A 13,082-nucleotide genomic window follows, 5' to 3' on the forward strand; every position below is an offset into this window, starting at 1 on the left:
ATTACAGAAGCTGGCAATCCAACCTCCTGACACAATGTGAGCAATGGCTTGTTTGAGCTGACCTGTACATCTGAGTACTTACATACAGATCTCATGACAAGATTAGAGCAGCTGCATGCCAAAAGTCTGCTCCGCTATGTATATTTAGCAGAATATTTGTGGTGTGCTAGATGCAGTACTTGCCTTTATCCTAAAGGATTTTCATGCATTTAGAAACCCAGCTTTTTTGCTCTCCTTAAATTAACCCCTAGCAAACTAGTTTTGTGAACTAAAATGACTCTTAGTGAATCCAGTAGATCTGCTGGAAGGTGTCAAAACAAAGAAACAGAAACTGCCTGTAGCCAAGGTACAGAGTCCTTTTTTATCGAATCGCAGAATCCTTAGGGTTGGAATAGGCCTCTACGTTCATCAAGTCCAACCCCAGACCATGCCCACTAGCCAAGTCCGTCAGAGACACCTCTACGTGTCTCTTGAACATGTCCAGGGCTCATGACTCCACAGCCTTCCTGGGCAGCCTGTTCCAATGCATCATTTTTAGAGAAGTTAGTTTATTTGTTGGTTAATTTATCTCACCTTTTTTTCCAGTGTTATTTTTCTACTATCATTGCATTCAGTACTAACTGAATGCCTGGATCAGCTCAAATACCTATTTTTCCTGTTGGTTCATGAGCAATCTTTCTTAAAGAGTATACTGAATATACATTTAATCAGACAAAGCCAGCCCTGAAATCTCATCAGCAGGAGATGGATATATATAATATATCTTATCTAATATATATTATATTAGTACACGCGTGTCCAACCTTTTGACTTGCTTGGGCCACACTGAGTGAAGGATTGTCTTCTGCTGCATATATGCTGGTTGCTCCAAAAGTAAAGCCTCCTCTTTATTTTCTTGGCATCGGCAATAGATAGAAGGGGCACAGTAACTGTTTGATAGATAATATTTTCAGCTAAAATGCACAATTTGTTCAACAAAGTCACCACTGTCAGCTTTGCATTTTCTCTAGCAATGTGGAAGAGCCTGAATACTGAGTTCATAACCATCTGCATCAGGAAAGGTGATCACTCTCACTGTTGCTACTGCTGAAATGCAGCACCCACCACCTCCCTGTGCTCACACCCACAGACTATTTTGTCAGACAGTCCCTCCGCTTCCATCTGTTGCACTACCATAAAATGTAACAGGATATTGGTGGTGAGGTTCAACCTCCACTGCCATATCAGCATCATAAAACCAGAGGCATTACTTTCGGAGCAGCTCTCATATAATATATATACTTAGCTTATAAGAGGAATAAAACTTATTTTAAGTTTTAAAGTATTTTTTAAAACATTAGAGAAAGAAGAGGAAAAACAAAGCCATAAAACAACTGGAATATGTCACTTTGTTTTTGTGAAACTAAGATATCAGTCTGGTTCAGGGGCAGTGGTTACTATTCTCAGTGAGAACCTCTTTGTCAGATTTTTTACAATAATTGCTCACAAATGTATGTGGTGCCAAAAAGGTGAAGGCATGAACATCACCTGATTGTGAAGCAAGGCATACATTTCTCTGGTAAGACTGGGCTTATGAAATTCCAGCAGAGAGATATGATCAAATTTTTGAGCTGAAGGACTGATTGCAACACCCCACTTGAAAATCTGCAGTTATGTCAACTGAAAATGGAGTTGCGAACAGAAACTGATGATTTTTTGCAGAATTCAAAGAGAAATGATGGCAAGCCAGAAACAAAACTCAAAATGTAGCACTATGAGCTAATTTCTACTTACATCAGTGTAGCTGTCTGGACAGGTTAGTCTGAATTCTTGGGAGTCTTCTCCAACTTTCATGATTCTATTTAGGAACATGATCAGTGGGAATGGTGGGGATAGGTTTATTGTTGGACTTGATGACCTTGGAGGTCTTCTCCAACCTTAACTATTCTATCATTTTACTTGGGGTTGGGTTGATGGTTGGACTTGGTGATCTTGGAAGTCTTTTCCACCTTTCATGATTCTATCTAGGGACATGATCAGTGGGAATGGTAGGGACGTGTTAATGGTTGGACTTGATGATCCTGGAGGTCTTCTCCAACCTCAATTATTCTATCATTCCATTTGGGGACACAATCAGTGGGCATAGAGGGGATGTGTTGATGGTTGGACTTGATGACCTTGGAGGTTTTCTCCAACCTTAATTATTCTATCATTCATTCAATTGCAGCAAAGCACTTAGTGGTGCCATGTGGAAGATCACAAGCAGTGATCTGAAGTCTGGTGAGGGAAAGAAGAAAAAGTGAAAACTGTTTTGTGGTGATGGTTTGCAAGTGTGATTCAGGGTCTAGATTTCTTGTTTTCTTGTTTAATAGTTACTTCCTGTTAAACTCTCTTGTGTAAAGGTGACTAATAAGACAAACAAAACCTTGCAGCTTGTGAGATGCAGTGGGACAAGCTAATGAGCAAAAAGATGCAAGCTCTTTACTGGATGGAAAAATTAGGGATTGTCATAGTATCCAGTGCAATGAAGACTGAACTCACCCTAGGCTTTCACGTATGAACAGGAATAGCAAGTTATCAAAGGAGGAACAGAACTCAGAAGAAGTGAAAGTACAGCAGAATTGAAGTCTTCAGCTGCTCATGTTAGGACCCTGACTAGAGCTGTTACCTTCCTACGAATGTTCATATTAAGCAAGTGATGAGGGGCAATGTATGATGTAAGGAATGCCAAGGAGAACATCTAATTCTCCCTGAAAAAAAGAAGGCTGCAGCCTTCAGGAGCTTAAAGAAGCACAACAGCAAGATGCTGAAATTAACCTTATTCATTGAATGGCCTGTGTTGAAAAGGACCATAATAATCAATCAGATTCAACCCCCCTGCTATGTGCAAGGCCAACTACTAGACCAGCTTTAATTTCTTGTGATAACAGGACTTTTTCTCCCCAGGAATCATGCTGATATCCTTCTAGAAAAGCAAAAGCTGATTTGGATGAAGGTACATTTTAGCATTTATTTTTCTCATTAGTGGATAAACAAAAAGCAGTGCTGCATCCTGCAGCAAGCTTCTTTTTGCAGGTTCAGAGGATTACACTGGATTTCAACATGTATATTTTTCCTTTGAGAAAAATTAGGCCACCTAAGCTTTAATAAATCTGTGAAAAAAGTGAGGTGGTTTCTTTTTTTACTTCCAGCAGGTCCAAGAAAGCATTTCAAAATTGTGGTCAATGCAAGGGAACACTTGGAAGAAGGAGAATATTTTTGAAATCATTCTGAACTGATATGGTAGTAGCCATGACAATTTCTGTCAGTTTCTGTTCCAGGCTTTCTAAAAGACTAGTCAACTACAAAACTGTAAATGCAGGAAGAAACGTTTTCACCAATTCTTCTATTCCTATAACTGTGTACCTTGTGGACATAATTAGAGGAATAAAACATGCTTTAATAAATATTCTGCAGCATTCACAAGCATTGTTATAAAATACATTTGTCATCGATAGTAGAGAACTGACACTTTCCTTATTTATCCTACAAAGAACATAATTCACAAAACCACATCACTGAGGCTAAAAGACATCTCTGGAACTCACACTGCCCAGCCACCCACTGAGAGAGAACCAGGGCTGCCCAAAGCCATGGCCAGTCAGACTGTACATTTTTCCAAAAATTGTGAATTCACAATGTCCCTGGGCAACCTGCTCCGGCTTTCAGTCAACCTCAACGAAAATCTGTGTTTTCTCCTGTTTAAATGAAATATTCTTTGTTTCAGATTATGCCTCATGGCCCAAAGTATGAGCTAAGTAAATAATTCTGTGAATAAGTGAATGAGATATGAGAGTCCTGCATATTTTGGAAAACAAAGTGAGCGGCATGTGTCTGAATAGCTTGATGTACATGGGTATTGAAAAGCAGGAACTCAGAATGCAGGCTAACAGTAATTGATTTTCCTAGTTTTCTCTTTTCTGTACATTTCCAATACTTGAACTCCCGTATGAGTTGGTAAGCTATTATGTAGAGGCTGCCTATTAAGTATAAAGCTTTACAAGCTCATTGTTGATAATGCCAATGTCATGATGAAAACTCAGGCCCATTACAATATGTGGTACAAAGCTTTCCAAATTAAGTGTGGGTGTTTCAAGCTTGGATCTTATCTCATTTGAAAATGCAATATGTTTGCAGTGCTTGGATGTGGGAAGACTAATTAGCACATCTGTTTCAAAATAAGGAGTAGAAACCTATCAGAAGGAAAATAGGAAGAGACGCTGTTGACAGTTATAGAAGGTTTACATCTGGAGAATAGTGCCGAAAAGATGAAAATGCATCAATTTCTCTAATCTGAAAGCAAGGAAAGTGGCATTTTACATTGGCTGAGTTTTCCAAAATAATCCCATGACCACATTTGCTTAATTGCAGCAAGCTAAGATACTGAGTTTATTCTCAGAAGCCTATTGTTTTAATCGTAATTCAGTCTTTTACTTTTGCAGATTCCAACTCTCAGTTCTTCCAAGCACATAAAAAGAATGAAGGTATCAGAAAGCAGACAAACAAACAAGACCCCACATATCTCATGGCAAATTCTGCTCTGATGCAAAGCAGTGAAAAACTGGGATGCATTTAACAGTCCTAGCTGATATCTGAAAGCACTTCTCTGCTGTATTTTAAATTCTATTTCCCTATTTCATCTTTTTCCTATGACCTTCCACTGGTTGAGAAGAGTTCCCTTGAATATCTTGTATAGGAACACTCACAGATGCTTCTTTTATTCTTTACAAAAGCAGACTGAGGACACTGATGGTGGTATCACCTTCATTTACATTCAAAGGCTCTAAATATAATTTACTAAAATGACATGGAAATCAGCCTTCTGTTACTGGAAGCCCTTTGTTAATGAGACTGGGAGATGGCAGGGCTGCTATCTGTGACATGTCTTACTGTAACGAGATGAAAGAGACATACTCAAGTCCATAAAATTCAGCAATGGCCCAGGTGAGTGTCTTACTTCAGGCTGCTCAGTGGCACCAGGTAACTGTGTTCAGATGAATATCTGTGCTGGCTAGCACAGAGTGTCAAGAAAAAATATCCCAAACTGTTATCCATCAAAGGAAGAGAGTGGGATATGTGGAATTCAGTTAGAGTTATGACAGTGTAAGAAGGAAAGAAACCACTGTAACCAGACTCCTCCATTAAAAGGAGCATCTGCAAAAGCACACTTCCTTATTCCATGTTCCGTATTAGGTGGTTTCCTATCTTCTCCTTCCTATCAATACATAGGTAAAACACCCCAAAGTACTCATTCTTGCATGCTCATCTTAATCTTAGGAATGTCTGCTTTTGAAAAAGAGCTTCTTTTCAATTTGGTTGTAAAACAAATTATTGTTAAAAGAACAGATGTAGCTTAATAATAGTGGCTACATAAGTGAGCTAATTCTGACTTTTGCATAACAAGAAATAATCTGGAATTTCAAATTACTTAGAAATATGTATTATATATTTTGATTTATCTATTGATTAAAAAAAGCTGTTGAAAGAGTATCTCATGTGTGTACCGTGCATGACGTCTCCTTGAATGCTCTGTCACATTTTTTTCAAAGCTAAGGCCTACAAGAGCAACCAACCTTAGTCAAAGTCAAGCTGCCTTCTATCAGCATATCACATTTTCAGCAACTGTAATCGTTCCTGAAAATAAAGATGTCTTTTGTTATCTTGATGTTGTCAATGTTGAACACAGCAAATAAATTCAGCCTGATTTTCTTAAAATCAGATTAATCTGTGAGGCACAAAATAATAAAAGCATGATTTTGATTATCAAAATGAGTGACAGCAATTGTCAGAAAAATGCATGTGTCACACACACAGGTAAACTCGTCACAGCAAAACTATCTGTAACAGTGCTCATCCTCACAATAGCAGTGCTCATCCTCACAAGAAAACACTTTCCTCAGGAGATCTTCAGGAAGAGAGACAGTTACAGAAGTGAAAACCTAAGGGATTTGAGCAGAGGTGTCCAGTTGCTCACTCAGTAAATTAGGCAGCAGAGACAAAAGTTCAAGTCCTCCTTTTGAGAAAGCTTGGTGATTTTCAAGAATAACATTATACTAACTACAGCAAAGTCTGCTTGATTTTATGTCCTTACAAAGTATATGAAACAGATGTTCCACTTACTTCTTTCTCTGGCTGTTGCTGTTGCTTTTACTCTAAGCGTAAATGATACTAACTATGCGAATCATCTTCTCCAGACTATTCCTATGGGATTTTAAAATTACAGTCTTGTCAGTTTCAAAAAATGCAACATTGGCAACATTTTCCCATTTGCAATAATCCAGGGTCCTGATTTGAGCCAGGAGGAATGGAAGAAGTTCAAAAGGAAACTCTTGTGTTGTTTGTTGTCTACAATTGCTGAGATTGTTCATACAAGATATGGACATTTAGGTTTCAGTATAAACTATACAATGATTTTGACTGATGAGATAGAATGGATTTTGACTGTTATTTCTGGCACGGGCCACATTCTGCTCTGACTATATTCCATCCCGTCTGCATTTCTACTCTTGAAGAATGCCTCTGTAGCACTTGTAAGTGGATAAGGTCACAGAAGTGGAACACAAAAATGAAATAAAACATATTTAAATGTTGCATGGGCATGTTGTCCGGAAGCTGGCCAGTTGTCCTCAGCAGCAACTGAAGACATTAACAGAGGCAGGCAAGAAAACTGGGAGGTCATGACCAGAGAAATGTGCACTTCTTCTACAGAGGTATGCATGTCTTGCTCAGCAACAAGCGCATTCTTTGCCTGACCATGGCCACGCTGAAGCGACAGCTGCAAGCGCAGCGTTGCTGATAAACAAAGTGGTATCAGTCTACACTAGTTCCGTCCGTTAAGAAGGCAGAAACATGCCTGCAGTTTTGCAGCTGGGTTTTCAAATACAGCTTGTTCAGGGAATGCTCTAAAAAAACCAAGTCGATCAAAACACTCCTCAGGACCTCCCTGGGAAACTGGATGGTCAGACTGTCAAGCAGTGAGAAGAGCGTCTTTTGAGGTGATTTGCTGCTCCTTTCCAGGCTTCTCTGGATGGACCCCAGAATCTCTGGCACCTGTTGCAAGAACACGGGGAGAATGCTGCTGTCACTGCAGCCAATTGCACCCCAGCCACCGCTATTGCTGCCCTGCCCGTTGCTCTTTGCTGGTTTCAGATGGCTTCAGATCACAAACAGCAGTGGAGGGAAGAGCATATCGTTGGCATGGCTGATGCAAAAGTAGATGCTTCAGAGTCACATTCTGCACAAAGGCGCTGTGCGGCCATGCACAAAGCAGTGCAACAGGTTTCCAGCACGGGGTGCCTGTGCCTCAAGTGCTTCCCCAGCCACCCCACCAGGTCGAAGCAGAGCTTCCCAGGCACCACACCACAGCTGAGACAGGGCTGGCCCTCAGCAATGACTTCAGGGCACTCACTGCCCATTTGGTGTCCGCATTTCTGCTGTGGCACCTGGAGAGAGTGCCTGCTGCTGCTGGTAGAAAAGGGAGCACTGGAGGGTCTGAAAGTAAGCCTTGGTAGAAGAAGCTTTGCACAGCGGCCAGGCTGGGCCCCTGCACGGAGGCCTCACATCACCGAGAACAACCATGCTGTGCTGCCTTGCACAAGGCTTGCTCCTCCTGCCCTCGGACCAGCACAGACTCTTGCTCTCACGCCTTTGAAGAGCAATCGACCTTTGAGAAGCTGGCACAAAAATGGCACCATACATGGGTGGCCACGGGAACTTTCCCTCTCTGGCCCTGCAGCCTACTCAGCCTTGCGGAGGCCATGCCTCTCCCTAGCCTAAGCCACAGCCTCAACTCCGCCTCTGCCCTGCCCCAAGTTTCCAGCCTGGGGAGGAAGGCAGCGGGAGGCAGGGAGCTGGGCAAAGAGAGCCCTGAAGGACAGCACGATGCCTTGTCCGTGTAACTCACAGTCAGACGAAGGAAGCCCAGCCCCACTGTGATGATCGTGCATGGCTCTTCGTCCTGGAGAAGGCAGCGCAGTTCATCCAAGATTTTCTCTGAAGATTCCGGCATGGTAAGCACCATCTTCCAGATCTCCAGGGTAGCGCTGCAAAGAGAGAGCAATGCTGTGTCAACAGGGCTGCCTCAGCCACAGCGCCATGGCTCAGGCAGAACCAGCAGGCCCCAGGCTGTGCTGCAGCCCTGGCTCTGACACCTCGCGTGCTTGAGGAGGTCTGAGGACCCGGCCTGGGCAAGCAGGAGGGGCTGAGGTGGCCTTCCCCGAGGGGCAGGGCAGGAGCCTGACGAGAGGCTGTGGGCTGCCTTGGTGGGTGTGAGCTGCTGCAGCCCTGAGGGGTCCACTGGCACTGGAAAGCACAGTGCGATGGAGCGCCTGCTCCTCGGGGGTTGTCAGGGCTGGTACCTGTCACTGTGTGGTAGGTGGGTCAATACGCTTGTTAACACATCTCTGGGAAACTGGCATGCCAGCACGTCAAGCAGTGACGGGAGGATTGCCTGAACTGATGTGCTGCTGCTTTTCAGCTTTCTGCAGAGGTACCCCAGAATCTCTGGCACCTGTTGGGAGGACAGAAGGAGAAGGAGACAGAAGGAGATTTGCCCTGCTGCCACTGAGATTACTGCTCTTCCCAGTGCTCTGGCTTGACTCAAAGTGGCTACGGATGCCCAAGAGCATCTGAGTGCTTACTTCTGTTAGCCAGGTGCCAGGGTCTTTCAAAACCATATCCAGTATAATCCTGGCATACTCCTTGTCCTCAGAGCTGCAGTCAGCAATGGTCTTATCAAGGGTTATGAGGACGATGCCTGTAATCTGAGGAGTGCGGAGGAATCTTCTAAGCAGCTATGGTAGGAGGGAGAAAAGGGAGGGAAGACAAGTCAGACTGAGTGTGAGAACATAGTGTGGAGGGAGAAGACGAGAGGAAAAGGGCCAAAGAAGACACTTGCTTCAGGGCAGAAACATGCTGAGGGCCCCCACCTTGTCTCTCAGTGCCCAAGCTTGTCTCTCAGATACCCCTAAGCTGTAGAGGCAGCTCTGGGATGCAAAAAGAGGAAGAGGGAGCAGGCTGGAATGTTCACGTCTCCTTACCTGCTGCCTGAAAGTGCTGGCCATGAAACCGCAAAGCTTCCAGACCTGCTTCATAGCCCTCTCACGCACAATTCTGGCCCCGGAGAAGGTGAAGGACAGCAGCAACTGTGAGGAGAGGAGCTGCTGGTTAGCTGGGACTGCTGATGCCCACTCCAGCAGAAGCAGGTCTGCCGAGCTCCTGGCTGGAACCACGGCATCCATCCAGACTCAGGCACCCTGAGCTCGAGCCAAGCCCATCTTGGGGCTACTGCCACTGGGGCCGCTTGCTGGCTCCAGCTGCTGCCAGTGCCGTTTCCAAGGAGAGGGCTCAAATTCTACCAAAGGGACCTCTGGGGGCAGAGCTCTACAACAGACAGACCTCCAAGATACTCTGCAGCCAATTATTGACGCTGCTGATGGGATGGCTGGGATGGCTGTCTAGCATAATCTGCAGCATGTTGTCCATAGCATTCAGGGTCTGCAAAGAGAACAGTGGGTTTTGTGGAAGTCTTTCAGAGGTCGCTCTCACCACCAGGAGACTGCTGTGAACCCCTCTGGCTGCCAAGGAAGGACACTCACACCCAGGGGCTGCAGAGCCGCAAAGCTGCTGTGCACAGACCAGGCTTCAAGCACAGAGTGTTGCCGGGCCCAGGGCGTGAGAGGTAAGGAGTGAGGGGCAGCAAGGGCGGGAGCCTGCCCTGCAAGGATCTTTCTTAACCTCTGGACACAAAGAATCCAGGGAGCAGCCCAGAGGCCTGAGGTTCAGTAGTTGCACCTACTGGTACGTACATGGTTGTAGAGGCAAATGTTCAATTCCCTCCTTGGAGGAAGGTAGAAGATGACACTGCAGCACACGTTTAAGAGATGTAGCATTTCGTCTTCTGCAATTGCGTTCACTTCACTGCAAGTAGGGAGACCTTGATGTTAGGAGCAGTGCCTCGGTGCTGGGATGGATGGGGAGCCCTGCCAGGAGGCACCTCCTCCTCCACGGGGCTGGCCTGGGTCAGAGGACAGTCCTGATGCCACCAGCTCTGGGGCAAGAGCCAAGACCCAGCCCTGTCCCAGCCCTGCCCACCCTGCTGGGGACCCTCACTCACCAGCGTACAGTGGCTGCACCTCAGTCACCTGGTAGGGCTCCGGTGAAGGTCTTCTCTCCTGGGGAGCCCTACTCTCAGCCCAGGCCACCCTGGGTCGTTTAGGAGGTTTCCTCACCATCTCGTGCAATGAGGGCTGAGGGTGGGGAGGGGGCAGCCGTGGGACTGCCAAGGGTAGAGTGAAACAACGTGGGTTGCGCTCGGGGGCTCCTCGCCAGACCTGCACACTCCTGCCCTGTCGCCTTTCTGTTGGTGCCAGCTATGCCTGGGTGTCACAGGGACTGGTTATAAAGGGCCCCACGGTCAGGGCTGGTTCTGGGCCCCCCGCTGAAATGATGTAGACCTTACTCCCCAGGGAGAGGGGATGTGTGCACCTGCTTACCCAGAAAGCTTTGGAAGTGGGCCTGAGAGTGGCCAGACTGTCCATGCTCTCATGCATCTATTGTGACACTGGGTAAGACCATGGTCATCCTGATCTAGCTGTTCATTCCCATTGAATGGGAGTTGGTCTGGATGGCCTTCAGAGCTCCCTTCCAATTCTAAGGATTCTATGATTTTATCATTCTGTCATTCTCATTCAGAAAGTGAGGCGGGAATGAACTGGGGAATGCACGTGGTAGACTTGTCTGTGCTCAGGCAACCGAGGCTTTGTTTGGTGCATTTGCCTCAAGCTTTGTCCTCATGAGCTCATCAAGTGAGGCTGATGGTACAAAGCCCCAGAGCCCCTCGCTCAGTTTGCAGGCTGCCCCTCATGGCTGCAGCTCACATCTGTAGAGCCAATGGTGGCCTGAATGCAGGTAGTGGAAAGAGAGGTGTGTGGGGGAGGAGGATGGAGCGGCGGCAACCTCCAAGGGTGACCGAGAAGGCAAGGTCCAGCCACAGCTTCTTGAGGGCCACTCAGAAATCCCACATCCTCCCGGGGATGAGGAGTGCTTACATGGAGTCTGGGGATGGAGGGCGGCAGAGAAGGAAGGGAGCAGGGAGACAGGGATAGAGAGAGGGTGGTAGGAAGGGTGGGCAGTCAGGAAGGGGAGGAAGAAGGAAAAACTGTCAAAAATCATTTCAGGAAAACCTTAAACCACACATCTATTTTAGACAGACTGTTATGTCTAATATTCATTCAGAAATATTTGAGTTGGAAGTGATCCTTTAAGCCCAACTCCCATGCAGTGAACAGGGACACCTACAGAAATATCAGTTTGCTCAGAACTGAGTCCAGCCTGACCTTGAGTGTCTCTGAGGACAGGGCACCCACAGCCTCTCTGGGCAATCTTTTCCTGGGCCTCACCACCCTTCTTGAAATAACTTTTTCCTTATATCCAGTCTAAATCTCCCTTCTTCAAATTTGAACCCATTTCCCCTTGTCATACTACAACAGACTCTGTTCATGAGTGTCTCCCTTTCTTTCTTCTATGTCCCCTTCAGATACTGAAAGGTCACCAACAGGATAGGTGGAGTCTTCCCTTTTCCAGGCTAAACATCTGCAGCTCTCTCAGCCTGTCCTGAGATGGGAGGTGTTCTATCCCTGGAACATCCATGCTCCAATTCCTTGTGGACCTATGTCAATGCTAAGCAAATACTTTGGTTTCACAAATTTGGGGCCTGAAGACTTGTCAAAAAACCTTTCAGACGAAATTTCTAAGTGCATAAAAACCCACTTAAGATTTAAGCATAGAATGTCAGTATTTATTCTTTCAAATGGAGCTTTTCATAATGTCAATTGTTCCTTTGCCTGTAAGGAAGGAAAAGAGCCATTTCTACCACCAAGAGTATCTGGCTTTTCTGTTTTGCTTTATTTCCTGGTAAGGGGCCAGTAAAATCTGAATTACCAATGATTGCTATCAGAGAGTATAATGTATTTATATCAGAGAAAGTGGGAAGTGGGTCAAAAGCAAGTAATGCACTGTAATCACCATCACAAAGAAAAAAAAAAAAGTAGTCAATGCAACCCCATCTATATTTTGCTCTCAATCAGTGCTATTCTATTTGTGTTATCCTTAGATCTAAGTCCATGACAGGGGGGCACAGGCCCAGAAAAGAAAAGAAAAGGAAATGGGGAAAAAAAAAAAAAGGGTACCAGTTTGTTGCGCGATCCGGCCGGCCCCGGCCCCGCAGCAAGCCGCGCCGCGGGCTGCGCGCTCCGGGAGATGGAGGAAGGGCAGAGAGCTAGCAGATAGGTTTAAAAAAGAAAAACACAACGGCAACGATCCGAAGAGGAACGGTAATTTACTAATCCAACACACTCAAAAAAAAATGAGAGAGAAAGAGATCAAAGCGGCCAAAGTGTGAGTCCTCCAGATAGTCCAGATAGTGCACGGGAAGCACTATCCGAACCGAGCTGAGCAGAGCCAGAGGAAGTGCCGCTGGGGTCCTGTCCGGAGCTCCACCTGCTTCTTCTCGCCAAGTCCCCCGGCAACGCCACCCCTCCCCTCCCATCAGAATACTCAAAATGCCCATAAGAGACAACACACGGAACCAGAACATTAACTCTTTAACTCCCACTCGTTCACATGATGTTCGGACGTGGAATACTGACAACAAAAAATAAAAAAGCCACAACAAAGACATAGAGATTTACCTAATTTTTCAAGGACTTTGTCTCATATCGGCAAAGTATGATAAAAAATGAAAGTAGCACACTGATTATTTGACAAGCTGAAATATAATTCAGAGTCCCTTATTTTTCTCTCCAGAGAAAAATGAAAGATTGCCATGCAAAAACAACAACAACAACAACAACAAACCAACCAAACAAAAACCCAGAACTTTAATTATTGTTTTAAATACGGGTTCTTCTTTTAACAGCCAATGAATTTGCAAGTATATGTATACATACAGTATTCACTGCAAGGCAGTCTATAAACTGCTAACTACAAAGCATCACTGCAAATAACAACAGCCCTTGTATAGACACAACAAACACTTGATCTTGCAAAGATGTAATCACATGGAT

At 45.2% G+C, this 13,082-nt stretch overlaps 1 protein-coding gene across 2 annotated transcripts; it reads right to left on the minus strand.

The window, feature by feature from the left end:
* Nucleotides 1–5,534: 5,534 nt before the first annotated feature.
* LOC149912880 (uncharacterized) lies at nt 5,535–10,168 on the minus strand. Of its 2 annotated transcripts, XM_090131731.1 has the most exons (7): nt 9,825–10,167; nt 9,415–9,513; nt 9,057–9,161; nt 8,658–8,810; nt 8,376–8,527; nt 7,922–8,060; nt 5,535–7,068 (listed from the first exon to the last, which is right to left on the minus strand). In XM_090131731.1, exons 1-7 carry the CDS (start codon nt 9,906–9,908, stop codon nt 6,829–6,831), a joined length of 972 nt encoding a protein of 323 aa, XP_089987857.1. In that variant the 5' UTR covers nt 9,909–10,167; the 3' UTR covers nt 5,535–6,828. The 2 variants fall into 2 exon arrangements, with proteins under 2 accessions (XP_089987857.1, XP_089987856.1); XM_090131730.1 differs by lacking the exon at nt 5,535–7,068 and having other exon boundaries at nt 7,163–8,060; nt 9,825–10,168.
* Between the last annotated feature and the right edge of the window lie 2,914 nt (nt 10,169–13,082).

Source organism: Phasianus colchicus, chromosome Z (assembly GCF_987193195.1).
Source record: "Phasianus colchicus chromosome Z, bPhaCol1.hap1.1, whole genome shotgun sequence".
Taxonomy (NCBI): domain Eukaryota; kingdom Metazoa; phylum Chordata; class Aves; order Galliformes; family Phasianidae; genus Phasianus; species Phasianus colchicus.